The 22,334-nt window shown below is 48.1% G+C and overlaps 1 protein-coding gene across 1 annotated transcript in view; it reads right to left on the bottom strand.

Moving 5' to 3' along the window:
- Positions 1 to 20,945, bottom strand: part of ADCY3 (adenylate cyclase 3) — an 87,274-nt gene extending 66,329 nt beyond the window's left edge. The window contains exon 1 of the mRNA XM_052649699.1: positions 20,203 to 20,945. Coding sequence (XP_052505659.1) covers positions 20,203 to 20,877 — 675 coding nt within the window. The 5' untranslated portion in view covers positions 20,878 to 20,945. The remainder of the gene's footprint in view (positions 1 to 20,202) is intronic.
- Positions 20,946 to 22,334: the final 1,389 nt, after the last annotated feature.

Raw genomic sequence — 22,334 nt, 5'->3', positions numbered from 1 at the left:
CAGCAGTTAGAAACTGGGCTTGAATTCCAACTTCACCACCACGGGTTGTGGCCTTGGGAGGTGTCATCACTGCGCTAAGCTTGCTCCCTCCTCTATGAAATGAGAATAACAGGACCTCTACCTCAGGGTGGGTTAGGGACCTCATGAAAACGATGTGTGTAAAGCACCTGGACTCTCTGCTTGTGGTGCACGGGCTCAGCAGTTGCAGCACACAGGCTTAGTTGCTCCTGGACATGTGGGATCTTAGTTCCCTGACCAGGGATTGAACTCATGTCCCCTGCATTGCAAGGCATATTCTTAACTACTAAACCACCAAGGAAGTCCCATAGATCATTCATTTTAGGTCTTTTTTATTACCACTAGCATTTAGTGCTATGAATTTCCCTCTTGGCACTGTTTTGTCTGCATTCCAAAAAATTGGTATGCTGTGTTTTCACATTAATTCAACACATTTTCTAATGTTACTTGTGATTTGTCTACCCATTTTTGCATGTGTTGCTTCATTTTCCAAATATAATTTAGAATTTTCAAGATATATTTATTTCTACTTCAATCCATTATTTTTGTCAGATAACATTACACTTTGCATGATTTTAGTAACTTTTTAATATACTGAATCTTGTATTGTAGTCCAGACTGTGCGTCTTCATGAACATTTCAGTGCATTTGAAAAATATTATACTCTGCATTCATTGGGTAGAGAGTTCTATAAATATCACTTTGGTCTGGCTGGTTGTTAAGTTCTATTAATGCATATTTTTAATTTGTCATGTGTTCTATATTCTTTAACTTCTAATTTGTCTATTTCTTTTACCAATAACTGAAAGAGGTGTGTTGGAATCTTCAAATATAATTACAAATCTGTCAATTCCTTTAAGTTCTATTGTTTTTTTGCTTTACATATTTTAAGGCCTTATTATTAGGTGTATATATATATATATACACATTTAGGGTCTTAATGTCTTTTTGATGAATTGACTCGTTTATCATTATGAAATGTTCCTCTTTATTCCTGATAATTTTCTTTATTCCAAAGTCGGCACTGTCTGTTACTAACATAGCCAGCCATCTTAGCTCTCTTTTGATTAGTGTTTACATGGAATAGCTTTTTCCATCCTTTTAAATCTGTGTCTTTGTAATAAAAATGGGCCTCTTTAAGATAGCTTATAGTTGGTTCTTACTTTGTTATCCATCCAATAATACCTGCCTATTAAATAGAGTCATTATATCACATACATTTAATATTATTTTCAGTATTGTTGAATCTAAAACTATCTTTTGTCATCTACTGGTCTTATTTGTTCTTTGTTACTTTTCCCCTCTTTTCCTGCCATCTTTTGATTTTGTCTATCATTCTACTCTATCTCCATTATAGGCTTGTGTGCCACACTTCTTTGTTATGTTTTTTAATGGTTGCTCTGAGATTTACAATATAGCCATACCTCAGAGATGTTGTGGATTTGGTTCTGATCACTGCAATGAAAGAGGATATTGAAATAAAGCAAGTCACACAAATTTTTCCAAACACATAAAACTTACGTTTATACTATATTGTAATCTACTAACTGCAATAGCTTGTCTGAAAAAACAACATGGTGTGCAAAGTCACTTCAGTCATGTCCAACTCTTTGTGACCCCATGGACTATAGCCCACCAGGCTCCTCTGTCCATGGGATTCTCCAGGCAAGAATACTGGCGTGGGTTGCAATTTCCTACTCCAGGGGATCTTCCCGACCCAGAGATTGAACCCAGGTCTCTTTCGTCTCCTGTATTGGCAGGCAGGTTCTTTACCACTAGGACCACACCCTAATTAAAAACAGACTTTATTGCTAAAAAATACTAATAATCATCTGAGCCTTCAGCAAATCGTAATCTTTTTGCTGGTGCTTCGAAATATTGGAAAAGTTACCAAAATGTGACCCAGAGACACAAGTCAGCAAATGCTGTCAGGAAAATAGTGACAACAGAATTGCTCTATTCAGGGTTGCCACAAACCTTCACTTTATGAAAAACACAATGTCTAAGAAGTGCAATAAAGCAAAGTGAAAGTGAAGTTGCTCAGTCGTGTCTGACTCTTTGAGACCCCACGGACTGTAGCTTACCAGGCTCCTCTGTCCATGGGATTTTCCAGGCAATAGTACTGGAGTGGATTGCCATTTCCTTCTCCAGGGGATCTTCCCGACCCAGGGATCGAACCCGGGTCTCCCACATTGTAGACAGACGCTTTACCATCTGAGCCACCTCAAGCCCATTCTGCAATAAAGCAAAGCACAATAAAATGAGCTATGCCTATATGCATCTTTAATTTAACATAATCTATTTCATGTATATTTAATTTCTAAATACATGGGTTTTTTAAAGCATCTTAGATATTAATTTCTCATTTTGATATCAATTTCGCATTTAAATGCTTTTTCTCTGCAAAGATTCTGTGTTTTTTCAATCTTCTAACTTTACTGTGGCTTTCAGTGGCTAAGTCAAAGTTCTTGGTAAATGTCACACTGCACTTGAAAATATATGGGTTATTTTCAAACATCTTTTGATATTGATTTCTAAAATAATTCCACAGTGATAAGAGAACAGACTCTGTATGATATCAATACCTTTAGACCATGAAATTTTTGCACCTTGTTTTATGTCCCTGGATATGTTCCAGTTCTCCTGGTTTATACTCTATGAGAACTTGAATAGAATTTGTATCCTGCCATTGTGTGAAAATTGTATAAATCTTAATTATGTTGAATTAGTTTATAGTGCTTTTCAAGTCCATATATCCTTCTACTTTTCTGTCCATCCTATTGATTTTTGAGAGTTTGATATTGAAATTCCAACTAAAAATCTTAATTTCCTTAAAAAACTGTAATATATAGAAGTATATATAACTTTGGTCTGCATTTTTCAAGTCTCCTATAAATGTGTTACCATACTTCCACAATTTAAATTTTTTTAAAGAAAAAAATACAGTCTAGATCAAATATTATTACTTTACATGTAGTGTAAGAAAATTATAACAGTATATTTTCATTTCTTCCTTTCCATCCTTTGGGCTATTGTTGTCATACATCATACATCTATGTCATAAACAGCACACTGTTTGTTTTTGCTTTATACAATCTTTTAAAGATATTAAAAATGAGAAAAAATTACTTCCATAGGCCTCTTTATTCTTTTTGTACAGTCCAAATTTTTATCTAGTATCAATTTTCTACTGCCTGAAAAACTTTCATTAATGCTTTGTGGTATAGGTCTGCTGGTCATGAATTCTCTCAACTTTAGTTTGTCTATTGAAAAAAAAAAGTCTTCATCTTCATTTTTTGAAGGATATTTTTTGAGTATAGAATTCTAATTTGATCTATCTTTCAGTTCTATTGTTTTCTGCCTTTAATAACTTCTGGCCAGACATCTACTATCATTCTTATCTTTGTTCCTCTATGTCTTTCTTTCTGGTTGTTTTTATGAGTTTCCCCTTAACTACTAGGATTAACTAACTTGACTGTGATGTGCTTTGGTATGATTCTATTTTTGCTCTTTATATTTATTTGAGTTATTTTGAGCTTCCTGGAACTGTGAATTTATAGTTTTCATTGAATTTGGAAATATTTTCCACTATTAGAAAACTACTTTTTCTGTCTTCTCTCTGCTCTTCTTCTGGGATTCTATTGCTTCCCACTGCCTACAAAATGTAGTCAAAGCAATTTCAAATAGCTTTCTGGGTCACCCATTTGAGATTCCAAACTACCTTCCAGATTCATCTGTCTCATACACCCAATTCTGCAGTCAAAGTTGTGTGTGTGTGTGTTCAACCCCAGACCACGGCCCACCAGCAATTGTCTCTGCCCCCCAGCAATCCAGGGCTCAAAATATATTTTTCCCCTCAAGGCACAGTTCAGTACTGCCTCCTCTAAGAGACCTTTCCCAGCTAAGGCAGAATGATGCCTTTTCTCTGTACTCTCACAGGTCGTCTGTCATAGCGACTCCCTGAGAGCTTGAGGACATACTTTCAGTAAATGTGGGATGAGTCCCACCCTCAGCCCCCAAAGAAAGAAAGGCATTGGACTCCGTGATGGGCATTAAGAATGATAATATTGCAAAATGCACCTAAGCGAGACTTTCCAGAGAGAGAAGTTGAGCACACAGTATTTTAGGAAGAAGTGAGTCAGGCAGCATCGCTCCTTTTTCCAAAGGGAAAAATGAGACACATAGCAGATTAAGTCAATTATCCTGAGCCAGAGGAAATATCCTCCAAGGATCTTCACTCTCAGACCAGTCTCTCAATGAGGCCTCTCAAGAGTTGGAAAAAAAACCCATTCCAGCTTCCAACTTCCTTCTTATAAAGTCAGGGGAGCAGGAGGAGGCAATCATATTCCAGGAAACCACTCAGCTCTTGGATCCAGGTCTCTGAGGAGAGAATCCTTGCCAAGGCCCCAAGAAAGCAAACAGAATTCCCCAAATTAGAAGAACTAAAGCAAAATGAATCAAGCAACCAAGAACAGCTCAGCAGCAAAAGACATGAAGCCTGAGGCCATCCCAATTTTTCACTGGAAATTCTTTCAGGGGCCCAGAACTCCACGTCATCCCGTCAAACACGCCCACTCCAGGTGACCTGCCCCCCTTTCATCTTCGCCTCCCATTCTCATCATTCTCCCCACACAACCACAGGCTCAACAGTCTCCTCTCTAAACAAACTCCTCCTAACGCCCCGCGGGCCCCTCACTCTCTTTTCACTCCATTACTGCAATGTCACCTGCCTCTGACACCTGCCAACCATTCCTACCCACAGCCCTCTGAAGCTGCCATCTCCACAGTAAGTTCCCGAATCAGAGCCACACAAACTACTCATGAAGTCCCTTCTGTTTCCTGTTCCCGTCGCGGGTCTGTGGCCCATCATGTGGGGGGCCACGGTGGAGCACAGTGCTGGCCTGGGGGCCTGGAAGCCGAGGCTGCAGACACAGGCACTGAGACTGTCTCTCTGTGGGACCTCAGGCGAGTCACTTCCCCTCTGGGCCCCAGCATCCTCTCTGGAAACACTCAGTAATAACTCAGAGGCCACCCTTCCTGGCAGAAGCAGTGTGAGCAGCAGGGGAGCGCAAACACAGGAATGAGATCCTCTTAGGTGCAAATCCCAACTCCTCCCGATTTGTAAATACCACTCAAGCAAAATGCAGTCTGCCACCTTCCAACAGGGAAACTCTGGGGTTGTACTAGTGACAGATAAGCATATAATCATAGTAACACTTGCATCTGAATGGGGCTTTGTGGTTCACAAAGTGTGTCCACTCATCCTCTCATTACAGCCTTCACCACAACCCTGGAGGAGCTGGGGCGTCATCATTACCAGCATGGCAAACACACGAGGCAAGTACTATTCCAGGAGCTTCATTCTATCAGTCAGAGATTTAGTAATGAAGGCACAGAGCGGACTAAGCAACCTGACCAAGCTCCTGGAGCTACAAGAGGCAGCACCAGACATGGAACCCTGGCATCTGGCCCCACGTCTGGCTCCTGCTTACTGGGTTCGTGTCCTCTATTCTCCTCACTCACTGAGGAGAAGACCAAGCTCAGTGACATCAAGTGGTTTTCCCGAGACCCACACCCACAGCAGGGCAGAGTTTCAACTCAACTCCTGTTCACTGACAAGACTGATGAAACAGACAAAATCAGAAACACAAGGGATGTCAGTACTCGGCGGGTATGTGGATACTATGACTCTCCCTCAGCTCAAGGAGTGGCCGCAGGTGCCCACGAGAGGCCACCAGCATGGACCCCACGGCGGGGCTTCTGGCTGAAGGAAGGAAGGGCAACAGATCACCAAGGACGTGTGACCACCTCGAGGGGGCACCAGCTACTATCAAGGAATGTGTGGATATTAGCACTGAGAAGTTTGCTTCCTTGATTTGCATAAACTTACATAAATAATCTCTCAATCTCAAATGTGCATATATCACACACACATGCAAATTCAAAGAAAACTCTCTGGATGTATGCATGCCACACACTTGGCAACTGTTGCCTGTGGGGAGGGGAGCGGCAGAGGAAAGGGGGGCTTCATTTTTGTGTTTTTATTTCTGCCTCAGTTGAACCTGCCTGCCAATACAAGAGGTGTAACAGATATGGGTTCTATCCTTGGGTTGGGAAGATCCCCTGGAGGAGGAAATGGCAAACCACTCCAGTATTCTTGCCTGGAGACTCCCTTGGACAGAGGAGCCTGGCAGGCTACAGTCCGTAGGGTCATAAGTGTCAGACATGACTGAAGCAACTTAGCATGCATGCATGAAATGTTAATATTTCTTACAATAGGAACAACACATGGTATAGAAGAAAAAAATTAATCATCACCTCTGTCTGTAAAAAGGGACCTAATGTTAACACCAGGTATCCTTGAAACATAATACTATGGATAATATTTCCCCATACTATTTAGTATTTTCCAGGCAAAAGCAGAGACATTACTTTGCCAACAGAGGTCTGTCTAATCAAAGCTATGGTTTTTCCAGTAGTCATGTATGATTGTGAGAGCCGGTCTATAAAGAAAGCTAGGAACCAAAGAACTGATGCTTTTGAACTGTGATGTTGGAAAAGACTCTTGAGAGTCCCTTGACTGCAAGGAGATCCAACCAGTCCATCCTAAAGGAAATCAGTCCTGAATAGTCATTGGAAGGACTGATGCTGAAGCTGAAACTCCAATACTTTGGCCACCTGATGCGAAGAACTGATTCATGTAAAAAGACCCTGACGCTGGGAAAGTTTGAAGGCGGGAGAAGAAGGGGTCGACAGAGGATGAGATGGTTGGATGGCATCACCGACTCAATGGAAATGAGTTTTGAGTAAACCCTGGGAGTTGGTGATGGACAGGGAGGCCTGACATGCTGTAGTCCATGCGGTCGCAAAGAGTTGGACATGACTGAGCAACTGAACTGACTGAACTGAACTGAGGCTTTCCCTAGTGAGCACATTTATTATTTTTATATTAAACAGAACCATATGAAATGAAATTGCCATTGCTTGCATGTTGAAAATGGTTGGATATTGATTATTTCATGTGATTCAACTTACTCATAATTCATGCAACAACATTCAACAACGCTGGAGGGATTGCTCTGTGCCAGGCCCATATTCAGACAATGATTATTTTTTTAAGAAAATAAATAAACCAAGCTCCCTTGTAGGCAGGACCTGAGGGTACTGTGTCTGTGTCCCCAGGAACCTGTGCAAACATGTGTCCAGAACCATACACGTTTGGCCGAGTGAAGAGGTAAATTAGCAGACAGGAGGATAACAGATGCCCATCAATAGGCGCACACATGCAGTTAGACTTCCTAAGCAATCAACAACAAACACAGCGTCCCTGTAGGAAAAGAAGAGGGCAGACAGAGAAGAGGATGGGTCAGACTCTGGGTAACTTGATAATCGTGCTGGTCTTTATTGCTCTGGCAGGGCAACAGGAACAGAGAAGCTGTGGGGAAGGGAAAGGCGTAAGGGGCACGCAGGCTGCAGAGGGACATGGACGGCCCAGGTCAGAGGACGGCCCAGGGAGGCAAATGCACCTCCAGCTCCAGGCTGCAGGTTCAGTTAATGGTTCCCTGGGACCAGCTCCTCTGCTCTCTTAAATAGCACATCCTGACAGGTCAGAGACATTCTGTCAGTCTCTGGGGAGCTATCCTACCACCTAAGCAGCAGTGGGTTTCTCTAGATTAACTTCCATTTTCACGTAGACTCTAATTCTTTTATTAAGACCTCATTGGAAAAGAGCATGATGCTGGGAAAGATTCAGGGCAGGAGGAGAAGAGGGGTGACAGAGGATGAGATGGTTGGATGGCATCATCGACTCAGTGGACATGAGTTTGAGCAAACTCTGGGAGATAGTGAAGGACAAGGAAGCCTGGGGTGCTGCAGTCCATGGGGTCACAAAGAGTCAGACATGACTGAGCAACTGAACAACAACATCTAAATTTCCATGAGTGGAGACCGCCCTCCCCACCAAACCTCAAATTACAGTTGTGGTCTCTACACCTCTAGCATTTGTGTCCTGCAACAAGGCAGGATGGGCAGGGTTCTGAGAGCAGGCAGGGAAAATGTGTCTAAGACGGGAAAAGGCACCACGTCTCAGTTTGCAGCCAAAGAAAGTGCTAGGATGATGTAAGGCCCAGAAACCACGTCACCTGAGGGCTTCATGAAAAAGTGCAATAGGTCAGGCTGAAGAGGAGAATGAAAGAGAGCAAGATGGCTGAATCCAAATACCAGGAAGGCTACTGGGTAGAGAATGAGAGGCAGACGTGAGTTTCTTCCCCTGAATAAACCAGAACCAGGACCAGATGCTTAGAGGGGCAGGATGGGGCTCCAGCAGGAGGGCCAGGAACACAGGACAGTGCTAAAGCCCTCCAAACCCATGTTCCGGATTAGTCAAGTCCACCCACTCCCACAGAACCTGCCGACCTTCTGTGCACAGCTGGCAGGACCTCTCTAGAACTTTCCTGCACATCTGCTCCAATTTCTGGTGGTGGTGGTAGTTTAGTCGCTAAGTCGTGTCCGACTCTTGTGACCCCATGGACTGTAGCCCACCAGGCTCCTCTGTCCATGGATTTTCCAGGCAAGAATACTGGAGTGGGTTGCCATTTCCTTCTCCAGGGGATCTTCCCAGCCCAGGAATCAAACCCACGTCTCCTGCATTGCCGGCAGATTCTTGACCGACTGAGCTATGAGGGAAGCCCATAATGTAATTAAGAACCTAAGCAAGTAAAGTATCAGTATGAACGACAGACAGTTGTTATTTCTAAGAAAAGTAAAACGAGCATTTTGGAAATTTCTGAATAAATGTGAGTAACTAACAGAAACTGCTGCTGAATTAGAAGTGGGCAAGACACCAGTAAAAATTTAGCCAAAATAAAAGTCATAAAGATCTAAGATTCGGTCCCTAGATTATTTTCAAGTGACTTTTAACCCTCTCTCCACTTTAAGGAAACTAGAAATTACAGAAGTCACATCTTACCTACAAAAGGTCACAAGGGACACCAAAAAGGATACCCAGAGGCAATGATCTTTCCTTTCCACGAAAGATGAGTAGCTAGATGTTTTCAGCTGAAATAAGCTTTTTAAATGCATATAAATGTTTATAGTTATGTGCAACTTTTTGTGATTTTTAGATTCTACTGACTTTTAAAAATCTACTTTGTGGAGTTAAAGTTTACATACAATAAAAAGCACCCATGTAAAATGTATATTCCCTAGCCATGTAGTGATTAGGACTCTGTGCTTTCATTGCAGGGGCCCCAAGTTCCATTCCTGGTCAGGTACCTAAGATCTTGCAAGCCATGTGGCACAGCCAAATAATAATAATAAAATGTTACTTTGATGAGTGTTGACAAGTTCACACAACTGTGTGACTACATCCACAGTCACCACAGGGAACGCCTCCATCACCCCCAGAATGTTCTTTTGTGCCCCATCCAACCCTCTTCTTGCCCCACAGTATCTAAGGCATTGTGGCTCTTACACACACAAAATGCATCAAGGTCATCTGGTGATCACCAACGCTTACCACCATCTAGCTTTTGTTTCTACTCCCTTTTTTTCACATACAGTAAAATTCTCTTTGTTCTGACACACAGCTGTATGACCACTGGCAAATAATTTAATTTTTGGCATCAACTGACCAAGCACCTGTGTCAATCTCTCCAGGTTAAAGGACTGTCACTGCATTTGGACCTGACACCACCCACGCTCCATCTTCACTCTCTGATTCTGGGCACCGTGTTATCTCTGTAAATTGAACTGCAAGCTCCATCTTTTCTACCCCTAAATCCAGCGATGAGTGCTGTGAGGTGGGCATGGAAATGAACAAAATGAGGCCACCCAGGAGCAGTGGGCACCCACAGCGCCCTTAGCTGCAATAATGGAAGCAAACAAGCTTCACACTGAAATCTCAAGCAGTCAACTGAGAGGAAGAACACATTTGACATTCCTCCAGTCTAAATCATTCCAGAGACTTCCTTCACTGTGTCTCTTACCTGCTGCTACTCTCAATTGATGCCTCCAAAAAAAGGGAATAAAGAAAAAAGATATTAAGTGTAAGGCCGTGGCTGGGATGCAAACAAACAGCCCTGCATCAAAAGTACAGAATTCTTGGGACTACCCTGGTGGCCTAGTGACTATGACTCTGCACTCCCAATGCATACCCAGGTTTGATCCCTGGTCAAGGAACTAGATCCCACATGCCACAATTAAAGATCCCTCATGCCACAACTGAGGCCTGGCACAGCCAAACAAATATATACATTTTTTTTTTTACAAAGTACAGAATTTTTTGTCCTCATAGGGAACTTCATCTGCAAAGTATGCATTTCGTTTAATCTTACACAACAACAAGAAAAATGGTGGCTCAGCTAAAGCAACCATCCTATGTAGGACACTTTACTGACATAAAGAGGCAACATTCCAGATCTGTCCCCAGAGACAGGCCACGTAACAACTATGGCTCCAGTTTAGGGAAGGTGGGGGGACTCCTCTGTTTTCCAGAGTGCTTGATGCAGCACAATCCCAGAGACAGGCCACGTAACAACTACGGCTCCAGTTTAGGGAAGGTGGGGGGACTCCTCTGTTTTCCGGAGTGCTTGATGCAGCACAATGAAAGGTAAACTGTAATCATGTGTAGGAGTTTAGAAAACAGAGCTGACGAGTGAGAAACTGTGGCATTCTTCTCGCAATCTGGGGGAGGCTGCGTCTAGCTGACAGCATCGCCCATTACTGGGAAACGGGCCCCGGGGGGTAGCAGGGGGACTCCCAGCCCCAGCCTGGGAGGATGATCCACTTCAGCACCAGGCAATGCTCTTTGCTCAGATTTCCCTTCAGGAAGTGACTGATTTGGTTTCTTAGGAATTGGTAGTAAACTTGTAACAGGCAGGGTGTTACCATCCTTTGAGAATGGTAAGGCCCACCTACCATCAGCAGGTTGGTGACTTAGCCTTGGGCTTATTGGTCAGTCTCTTAAGAATGTGGTCCATGGGGATCAATTCCCCACTGCCCAGCCCCCTCGGGTGAAAAACCCAGCCTTCTGGGGGCTTCAGGGGCAGCCCTGAGCCCAACTCTGGCCTGGGCAGGCAGCTCCCAGCCTTACACTGCCAGCTCTGACTCAGCTGGCCCCATTTCATGGGGACCAGTCCTCAAATGACATGGGAACAACAACCCACGACCACGGAATCTTGCGACCGTTCAAATCCAGCCTGCATACACTGGGATTTCAAATGAGGATAAAGCGTGGTATGGGATTTCTTCTGAAACGTGTCATTTTCTTTTCTGTTTACAACAAAGAAAGGGCTCTTGAAGGGAGGAACAGGAAAAGGTTTCATCATTATTCAAAGCAAACTTCTTAGGAACCACAAAGAGGAATTCTGCTGGAAGGAACGGCTGAAAATGTAATCCGAGGAAGGAAGATACATCAGACACAAAACAGCCAGGAGGGGAAAGGAGAGAGGCAATGGGCCTGCTGGTATTACATATACATAATAATATAAGCAAATGAAAATGAGATGATAAATAAATACAATCAATAAAGTAAGAGTAACCAAATGTCCTACAGAAAAGGAACAGTTGAGTTAATTATGGTACATTTAGCCGACATCATATTATGCAGCCATTAAAAATGATGATCGTGAACACTAATTTAAAACAGAAAAAAGTCTGTTCTATAAAGCTGACTAAGTAGAGAGTAATGCGTACAGCTTTGCAAAAATTTCTAGAAAGGAAGGGCTAGAAAGAGACACACAAAATTCGTTATTACAGGATTATAATAAATTTCTCTCATTTCCAAAGTTTCTGCAATATTAGATGGCATTTTATAATTAAAAACACTCCTTAAAATAATCCTTTCACAAGGAGCGGGAAAGAGCCAGTTGGTTACACAGAAGAGGGATGAGGAAAAGGATGATGAATAAACCTGGTCTGATTCATTCACAGATCAAAGATCAGAGATGGTCTGTCAAGATTAGGTGCAATAAAGAAATAAACAGCTAGCATTCTCAAGGTACTTTACAATTTATAAAGTGCCCTTACAGACCTATTCCCCCTCCCCCACAAGGTGACAAACACTCCCGTGAGCAGTCCCCCACCTGACACCCCAGCCCTACTTCACCATGGCTTGTCTAAAGCTTCCCCAATGCAAAAGAACAAATGGTGCAAACGCCACTAGCCAGGGGCTGCCTCCTGCTCCCAGAAGGGCCATCTACTTATCACCAGCCACCTGGGAAAAGCATGGCACACGCAGGAAGCAGAGGTTGATTTGGATGTTCTATGTGAGGGACTGTCCCCCAACAAGGCTGCTCCCTAGTGTTAGGTCCTGAGCCCTCTTCCTTTTTGATTCTACACACTGTCCTTAGGCAACCCCTCATCCTCCCTATGGTTTTGGGTACCACTTAAAGGCTGATGATCCCCAAATCTAGAATCCATGACCTCTCTTCTAAGCTCCAGATCTTAAGCCCAGGGCCTGGCATACAGAAGGTGTTCAATAACGATCCACTGAATAATCTGATAGTTCCACCTGGATATCCCACAGGCACTTGAGCCTGAACTCATCTTCTCCATCCTCTGATTCCATCTTGGTGAGTGGCCTTCATGGCATCATGCCTGGACTACTTCAATAGCCTCCTAAACAGTTTCAACCTTACTCAAGTCCACCAGAAGGATTCTATTAAATACAAATCAGATCTTATCTGTCCCCTGTTTCAGTGAAGCTTCATCATTAGAGGAAAAAGCCCAAATTCCTTCAATGAAGCCTCCTCATTAGAGAAATAAAGCCCAAATTCCTTAGCCCTTCCACTACTTAGCTTCTCTATACCTCGTATCTCTAGCTCCTGCCACCCACTCCAGCTCCTGTCACACAGAATTCGCACCAATCCAAAGCCAGTTAGAATCTCCTATGACTCTGATCAGAAAGCCCTGTTCCCTCTGCTCCCTCTGGTAAACTCCTACTTATCCCTCAAAACCCAGCTCAACAATAAGCTCTTAGGAAGCCTTCCTCTGTTTCCTGAGGCAGGGTCTCTTTCACTAACAGGCTTATACCACAACCTGGGAGCTCCCTGATGCCAAGGGATGACTTTCACTCATTCTTTGTATACTCCTGCCTAGAATGATGCTTGGTAAGTGACACAGGAAATATAGTTTCTCTTTAGACTAGAGGAACTAGCAGGAAGGTGGGATGGGATGGTGAGACCTCCAACTCTGCTCATTCTTCTACATGATCTTATGCAAATCATTTTTGCCTAAGGTCAAGATTAGAACTAGGCCAACAGGATATCAATGACTCATTTTCTGGGCCCCTAAAACCCTTTTCTATTGCTGCTTTTTCCCTAGACAAGACAAAAAATTTTATTAACAAGTGGTAAGGAAGTACAGACTAGCACTCTTGAAGAGTTATATAAGTCTTGCTTTTAAAATGTCATTTTCAAATCACATAAACTAACATCAGAACGTTTCTCTAGCCTGGATCTAACCAAAGATTTACCAAACTCTCAGAGTTGATGAGGAAGGAAATAAAGATAAAAGCAAAGCAGGAATGTATTTATTCAACACACATGTATAGAGAGAGAGTCAGGACCGAGGCACTGCAAGGGGCTGTACTAGTGGTCTTCCTCTCCTTGGGGCAAATGACAATCTGCTAAGAAAGACAAACTGGATGTGTTTCTGAAGGATGCGCACAAGCAAATTTCCACCTCCTGAGAAAGGAATACAAACATCAGACCGGGCTGCCCATCTAGCTGATATGTGGCGAGAAAGGGCCGGGATTGGTGCTGGGGTCGTGATCGGAGGCAGTGTGCCCTCCTCCACCCTGGACAGTGCCCTGGACAGAGCGAGTATGTGTGTTTGAAAAAAAGAACAAATTCTTCTTCAGAACATAAGGCAAATCCCAGGCAGATGAACCGTGAGCTATCATCTTTTCACGTGCAAGGCAGTTTTTAACTTTGAGTATCTTAGAAATGATGTGTTGGATCTCATAGAGAATCAATACCTTCAAAAAGTTATACACAGTATCTGCATAAGACTGGTTCCAGGGACTGTCACAAATAACAAGGGCATATATTAACATAAAGTGGCACAGTACAACGAAGACAGTCTGCTCTCCGTATGTGTAAGTTTCACATCCACGGATACAGAGAAATGACTACACAGCAGACCACATTTCTAACTTCTGAAGCATCCTAAGGTACCCCACCCAGACTCATGGCTCTCTTCATCTCTTTCCCCCAACATCCCTCATGCACCCCCTGGTTTAGTAAAAAGCCTCAGAAGACGGCGGCCCTCCATCCCTTCCTTCCTAGTATGTACATATCACTCTCACATCAAGGGGTAGAATCAATTTCCCTTTATCCTGCACCTGGGTTACCCCTTGTGACTTGCTTTGACCAATAGTGATGGGTCTAGCCTTTAAAATCTGATGACTACCACCATGCTGTGAAGAAGCCCAAGCTAACCACGTGGAAGGGTCACTTAGAGAAGCTCCAAGGCTCCAGCCATGTGTGTAAGACCTTCTCAGGCTCTGCCAGCATAGCTATCAGTTGAATGCTGCTGCTGAAAGAAACAGTCCAGGCAGCCAAATGAGTGGCCTTGGCCAAGGTATGGGAAACAGGGCAGCATCCAGCTGAGCACAGAGAATCGTGAGATTAAATAAACTGTTACTGTTTTAAGGCACTAAGTTTGAGGTTATGTTATATAACCGTGGATAACTGAAATACAGAGTAAATGAAGGGATGGTGGTGGGGGTTGGTCGCTAAGTCATGTCTGACTCTTGTGACCTCATGGACTATAGCCCACCAGGCTCCTCTGTCCATGGGATTCTCCAGGCAAGAATACTGGAATGGGTTTCCATTTCCTTCTCCAGGGGATCTTCCCAACCCAGGAATTGAACCCAGGTCTCCTGCATTGCAGGCAGATTCTTTACCAACATGTATAGTAAGGCCACTGAGAAAACCCACATTAGTGAACTTCCTAGAGAGCCAAAGTGTAATCCTTATTCATCCAAACGTGTTCTTATCCATTTCTGATAAAAAATGTTTTTAGAATGTAGTATTAGACCCCATTTTACACTAAATGTAACCTAATGTTTTCTTGAAGTGGGGATCATGATTACAGACATGGGTTACTATAAGGTCCTGTAATGGAGCAATGCCTCCTCCAGCCAGGAAGGTGTATACAGCCTATCAGCTGCAATGCCCAGACAGCTCGGCCTCTCCATAAGCAGCAATATGTCTGCCCCTAGAAACACCTCCTCGTCCCCTGCGTTGCTCCTTCTGACACTTGTGGGTGAAGAAACTGAGGACCCAATCCTGTCGGAACTATATCTCAACAGATTCTCGGGGAAGATCTAAGGGGTTCTTTTATGACGGGAGAAGAGAAGGAACTCTGGAATTCCACTGGCTAGGTTCATATCCTGCTCCTCCACTTGCTATGTAGCCCTGGATGAGCCATTTCACTTACGTATTTCAGTATCCTCATCTGTAACGCAAAAATATGATCTGCCTCTTGCTAGAAGATGCTCAGCTGAAACACTGCAAGAGCTCAGTAAACGTGAGTACCCTGTCCATCCCCAGGTTCACTGGGTCTGTACCTGGGGGTTATCTTTGAGTTCAAAATCTGAGTGTCGGTCAGGATGGTACACACGGAAGTAGATCACCACGAGTGCCTGTGTTCATGAGGGCACAGGTCGGAGAAGGGGTAGCCAAGTGTTTATTCAGGCTTGGAGGACCCAACTGGGGCTTCCCAGGTGGCTCAATGGTAAAGAACCCACCTGCCAATGCAGGAGACTCAGGATGGATCCCTTGGAGGAGGAAACGGCAACCCACTCCAGTATTCTTGCCTGGGAAATCCCATGGACAGAGGAGTCTGGCAGGCTATAGTCCATGGGGTTGCAAAGAGTCGGACATGACTGAGCATCTTCACTTTCTTTAAGGATAGGAAAAGGCCCCAGAAAAATGCAGCCAGGGGAAGGGACTGAGAGGAAACTTTCTGCAAAGCTGTTACATGTTCAATAACTGACCATTCTTTCCCCCAGGCAGTTGGATTCAGTGGCCTCCCGGTCCCCTCCTATGTGTTTCCTTGTTATCCAGTTCCTACATGATGCCTGTCTACACACTTGTGGAGGATGAGCCATCTGTCCCACTGTGGGATGGGGGCAGAGCCCAGGGCCAACAGGACAAGAGCTGGATTGCTGTTACCTACTCCCAGTCTGCCTGTCTGTCTGTCATTCACACACACACACACACACACACACACACACACACACACGCCCCTCAGCTGCTCCAAGGGGCCAAGAGCTGGGTTGCTGTTGCCCACTCCTAGTCTGTCTGTCTGTCACTCACACACACACAGATACCTGTCTGTCTGATACACACACACACACACACACACACACACACACACACACCTACCTCTGAGGCTGCAAGCCCCAGGCGATGCCCCCCTACCTCCCCATCCAGCTCCTGTTCCTGCTCTCTGCACTCACTTCTCATGAACTCCTGGCCACGCCTCCACCAGGAACATTCTGTCACAGGCTTCTCCCCTCTTTACATCCAATTCCCAGGGGGAAACAGAGAGGTGTGATATTTTAGGGCCTCCCACTCCTTGGCCCTGTTCTTCAATGCTGCTTATAGCAAAGACATCAGGGGACAGCCAAGGACACAGGAAAGAGGTCACAGAGAAAAAGAGGCTTTCAGGGATGCCCCCGGCCCCTCACCCATCATCCCCCCCTCACCAGTGATCCCTCTCTAGTTGCCAGTCCTCCTCTCTTCTCTCATCCTCCCAAGGCTCACTTTTCTCACCTATAAAATGGAGCCAGTAACACCCAAGATCAGTTGAGATGATGCGTGTGAACCTGAGTTCCAGCCTATACACAGTTCCAGCCTATACACTGCAGCATGAGCTCCCTCCAGCCTCCCAGAGCCAAATGTGCATTCACTAGGTGGATGATCTGCTATGTAATTTGTAGGTGTGAAAGGAATCACACATCCACGGCTCCATCATGCTCTAATTTGTGAATAAAGGTCTTAACAGGCTATTAATTCCATGAGAGAGTTTTGCTCCTGAATAGCCTCTTTGCTAGGAAATAAAGCTGTAAACTATTTCTCAGGGGTTCCTCAACCCTAACTTGTCAGATTCATTTTTTAAGGACCCCCTCAGAAGCTAACAGATGTCTGCAGCTACATGGGAGGGCCTTGAGAGCAGCCACTGGTCACAGGAATGTTCCCCATCTCGGCTGCATCTTCTTCCCGCCCCATCTTCCCCTTCGTTTTCACCCATCAGCAGCTGCCTGGCCCTGCCCTTGACCCCCTCCCCGCTTCATCAGCTCACCGATGGGGCAGTAAAAGGCAAGCTGGGCTAGGACCCAGGCAAGGGGAGGGATGTGGAGAAAGCCAGTTTGCTTCTCCCTCCCCAGCCCCACATCATGCTCTCCTCCACAACAGCCTCTGACATCATTATCTGACTCCCTTCAGTCCCAGACCTGCAAGCTGCAAGGCCCATACTTGTGCTCAGTCAAAGCCACTCACCCACAAATAAGTGAAGCCCCAGTGACACCCCATCCCACAGCCCCTGACTCCACCTGCTCTTCCTGATGGAACCCCAACCAGCCTGCCTCCATGAGAAGAGCCAGGCAAGGTAGGCTGGGTGGCTTGCCTCTGATACTTCAGGCTACCCCAAGGCCCCCATGTCCTTCTATCTCCTCCCACCCCAGACTCAAGTACGGTTTGTGGGGATGAAGGGCCAGGGGAAGCACGCTCAGGCATTGGGAACATTCCTTCGGTGCTGCTGGCACTCACAAAGCCCCAGAAACCCAGTGTCTACTTCTAACTGTGAAACTGGGTTCACCCTCCACCAACCCAGGAGAGAGTTCCTGGCTGGAGCCAACAGGTGATGGGAGAAGACAAAGCAAAAGGAGTCTGTGGGCAGGAGAAAGCGACGCAAGGAGGTGCCCGGTGTTACTCGGACAGTCGGGGGGGAGGGGGTCTGGCTGCCTGGTCCTCACATCCCTGTCTTCCAGCCCTGCCCTCTTCTATGCCAGCACCCCATCCCGGGGGGTTTCAGGGGCCCAGGGGAGCAGCAGGCAGGTGAGCTTCATTCCAAGGCTGTGGCGGGGAGGTGTTCTCCCCACAGCGGCAGGGGGCCGCAGGGGCCTCAGGGCTCCATCGTGCTCCTAGAAACTGAATGCAGGGCCCCTATGACTTAAGACTCCGGTGGGTGGGCCTGGGAACGCAGGCACCTTTTCAAAAAGTCATATTAGTCCCAAACAAGTGACTCAGAAACTTCTGGAACACAGCCCACTGAAGGCTGGGGCCTCCTGCATTCTATCTCAGGCTCCCAAACAGACCCTGGGAGCCCCGTCTCTCTCCCCTTCTAGTCCCAAAGCTGTATCCAAGGCACTGCTTCTATGTCAAGCTCATGCTCTCCTGGGATGCTAACAACTGCTATTCTTGATTTACTTATTTTTCTCTTTTTTTTTTTTTCCTGTTTCCTAATCTTTTGGAGTTTCTGTTTCTCAGCAGCGCCCCAAAGACATCAACAATCAAGCGTTCACCCTCTGGGCTCTAATGTGGAGAATGTCTGATTTGCCTCCTTCATGGGCAGCGAAGCATACTGCAAATTCATGGGGTCCAGGGACCCTGGCAAAGAGAAAAGAGCTAGAAGTGACTGTTTAGATAAAGTAAAGGGTTCAGAGTTTGATCCCAGGCTCCAAGGGCTGCTATGCCCACCGATCTGCCCGCAAGCTGTACTTTTCATTGATTCCCCAAAGGAATGCCTCTCACCATTCTTGCCCAGATAGCTTCCAGCAGGGCCCTCAGCTGGCAGGAGCACAACTTGAAGTTCACCAACTCGGAAGTCATTAGGGGTATGGCAGGCTGTCACCCTTTTATGAACAGGGCCTTGGGAGGAAAAGGGACCTTCCAGTGTGCCTGCATGAATCCATGTATACCAGCCCAGGGCTGGGCCCCTGCAGAATCAAGGCACAAAGCTTCTGTGAGATGACTGCATGAGCCAGAATGGGAAAACAGGAAGAATCTTGGTCCAAGAACTGGGGGAAAAGCTAAAACAGAGGAAAAAACCTGTGTTTCCCTCTAACCAAGAGGGAGGCAATGGGGCGGCCCCACAGCGTGCTTATATCCACCGCTGGCACTGCCGCACCCCTGGAGACTCAGCCCCCCCATCCCAGGAGACTCTGGCTGAGATGGGGGCAGTGGTGTGACATAGAAGGAAGAGTCCAGAAATGGGAATCTGGACATGGACATTCCAGCTACCCACTGCCATACCTAGCTGTGTGAACTGAGAGAGGTCACTCTCCATCTCTGGGCTCATACACAAAATGAGGAAAAGGTAGCGAGTAGGATACACAGCTGTGGAATTCATAGACTCTCAGCCCTATGGAACCCCCATCGCCCCATAGGTGACCCAGCTCAGAAGGCCAGGCATCACATCTCCGCAGCCCCTCAGCACCTACCCAGGGTCTTGGCACCTAGTGGGGAGCACAGACTGCCTATTAAGTTAAGGCCAAATTTCCGCCCCTTCCAGCAGAAAGCTTCCTCCAGAACCAGTAGACCCTCCCTCACTAGGGCTGGCTACCCTGTCCCCGTCTGTATCCCTGCACCACGGCTCCCGGGGGGAGACCACCACTCCGTCATCTGAGCGCTCAAGCACCCTGAGCTCTCAGCAGCAGCAGTGGGATCTGTGACAACCACACAGTCCTTCACATCTCATCATTTGAGGTCACCCACAACCTTTCATCTTGATAACAGCCACTTTAGGCAGGCAAACACCGTCCCCACTGGGCAGAGGCACACTGAGTCCACACAGTCAGCCCCTTGCTGAAGCCACTCAATGCCAAGTTAAGAGGCCAGAAGCCAGGGGAGCCCTCTTTCCCCACAAGAGTCCTTCCCGGCAGGGGTCAGTGACAAGGACAAGGCTGCCTCGCTTGAGATCAGGCCCAGGCCCTTCCGGCCACCCACTCAGTCTGGGCGTGGGTTGACAGAGTGGCCAATGTCCGGAAATCCTCTGATCCCTCAAGCCAACCACAGACCAGCGCTCCTGCGAAGCCAGGGGTTGGGAGAGAGGTGGTCCTTCCTACACATGTCGATGAGAGCCCCAGACCACCCACCGTCCGAAACAGGTACCATCTCAGCTGAGAGCCGCTGGGGAAGGAAGTCACTGGCCGGGTCAAAAGGCGGGACTCACCTCCCTCAGCAACCGCACTCCCTTCAGCCCATCCTGCTGCTGCTGGGCCACGGTGACCCCCAAGACGAGTGTGTGCACGACGCAGGAGACCACGGAGATGATGACAATGGGGCTGAGGCTGAGCGGCAGCGTGATGAAGAAGGAGAAGACGAAGAAGGCCTGCCAGCCCACCGTGTCGCTGGGCGCATGGGCACGGGAGAAGTTCAGGCCCAGGTAGGAGAAGACCTGGGCTGATATCAGCAGCCACAGCAGGTAGGGCACCACTCTCCGAGTGACCCGGTTGGGGAGCAGCCCCTTTCTGCAGAGCACGAAAAGGATGATGTCCAACACCAGCCCAACCCCGGCCACGGCGAGGGGGGCCAGCTTGTCAGCAGAGAAGACCACGGCGCACATGACCACCACATAGCAGTCGAAGAGGGCCGCAAAGACCACCAGCACCAGCAGGGTCTCGTGGCGCTGCCTCTTGAAGTAAGTCTGGTACAGGTTCTCCAAGGACTCTGGTACGAAGGTCAGTCGCATGAAGCGAGGTAAGCAGAGGCACGACCCCGAGTTCCGAACTGAGATTTCATGGGTCCGGCCCACCCCGCGGTCAGGGTCCGAGGGCAGGCTGACAGAGTACTCGGCCGAGTACTCAGCGGAGTACTCGGGCTCGGAGAAGCCCTGGGTCCTGGGCATCCTGGCTGGTATCTGCTTCTCCTGGCTCCGGAGAAGCCGGCCGCAGGGCAGAGGAAGCGCTCTGGCACGGGCCACCTACGGGGACTCTCGGAGATCTGGGGCCACTTCGGGCAGGAACGCAGAGTGGGATTGCAGGGCTCAGGGAGAGCTGACCATCTGGAACTTAGAAGGACATCACTGAGTAGAAGCCCCTCTTCCTTCCTACCCGAGCTTTCTCCACGACCTGCCCCAGCCCTCCGGGAAGAATCCTTGCTGCCAGAGGCTCCAAAACCGAGGCCTTTCTCCCGCCACCCCAACGCTCACGGCCACCACCCGACCACACACATACTTGGTCTTGTCCACCCAAACACTCTGCTTCCTGGGTCTGGCTGTGGACGGGCCTGGCTACCTCTCCGCCATCCCTGGTCTCTCTCCGTGTCATCTCGGTCTCTCTCACCCCTCTGGTCTCCTCATCTAAGTCGCCTCCAGGCCCAAGTCTTAGAATGTGAGGATAAAACGTGCTCCAAGAAACCAGCGCCAGCCCGGGGGGTTCCTAAACCGTTCTCTGTTTACTTCCCTTCCCAGCCAGCCCTTTGGCCCCTGGGGCTCCCCATCTCAGGGCACTGTCTGCTCCGGAAGGCAGGCCCTGCCCCTGCGCTTACCTGTGCGGGAACTCGAGAGCCGCGTGGCCCGTGCCAGTCCCCTCGCGGGCTGCGAGGCCGGGTCACGCGCGCAGCGGGAGCGGGCAGGAGGGCTTGGCGCGCCCGGGGGCTGCTCTCCACGGAGCCGCGCCGCCCCGCTAGCGCCGCGGTCCCCGGTCCCCCGGCCGGGGCGCGACCCTGCCGCCGTCAGGCCGGGAAAGGCGCAGGGCTGTCCTTCAGCATCCACAGGCGCCCGGCCGCTGGAGAAAGGCGGCGGCGGCGGCTAGAAAATCCGGGGGCGCCAGCCTCTTGGGCTGCGGCTCGCGGGGCCGGCGCCCTCCCTCTGGCCCCGCAGTGGTCGCGGCGGCGGCGGCGGCGGCGGCGGGGCTAGGGGCGCACCCGGGGCCCTTGGCGGCGGGAGCGCGGGCCGAGGCCGGGGAAGCCCGCCAGCATCCTCTGCCCCGCCCGCGCGCCGAGCGGAGCCAGCCGAGCCCGGGCGCGCGGCACAGTGAGTCCCCGCGCGGCGCTGGCGGCTCCGGGGCCACGCGCGCTCCAGGCCCCGGGAGGCGGCCGGCGCCCCTCCCTCCCCGCAGTCGCCGCCCTCTCGGCGAGCGGGTCCGGAGCTGGGGCGGCGGAGGGAGGGGCGGGCAGGGGAGGGGCCGGGGGGAGGCGCTCCGCTCGGGACCCCTGCCCGGTGCGGGGGCAGGAGGAGGAGCGCTGGAGCGAGTTGCAGGGGCCCCCGCGGCCCCACGTTCCGGCCCCGGGCGGCGATCGCTGCGTGGAAGCTCTGGGTGGGCGGCGGCACGAAGGATGGGCTAGTCAGGGCCTTCCCGCTGC

Source organism: Budorcas taxicolor, chromosome 11 (genome assembly GCF_023091745.1).
Source record: "Budorcas taxicolor isolate Tak-1 chromosome 11, Takin1.1, whole genome shotgun sequence".
NCBI lineage: Eukaryota > Metazoa > Chordata > Mammalia > Artiodactyla > Bovidae > Budorcas > Budorcas taxicolor.
The sequence above is the reverse complement of the archived record's forward strand: the minus strand, read 5'-3'. Positions and strand labels throughout refer to the sequence as shown.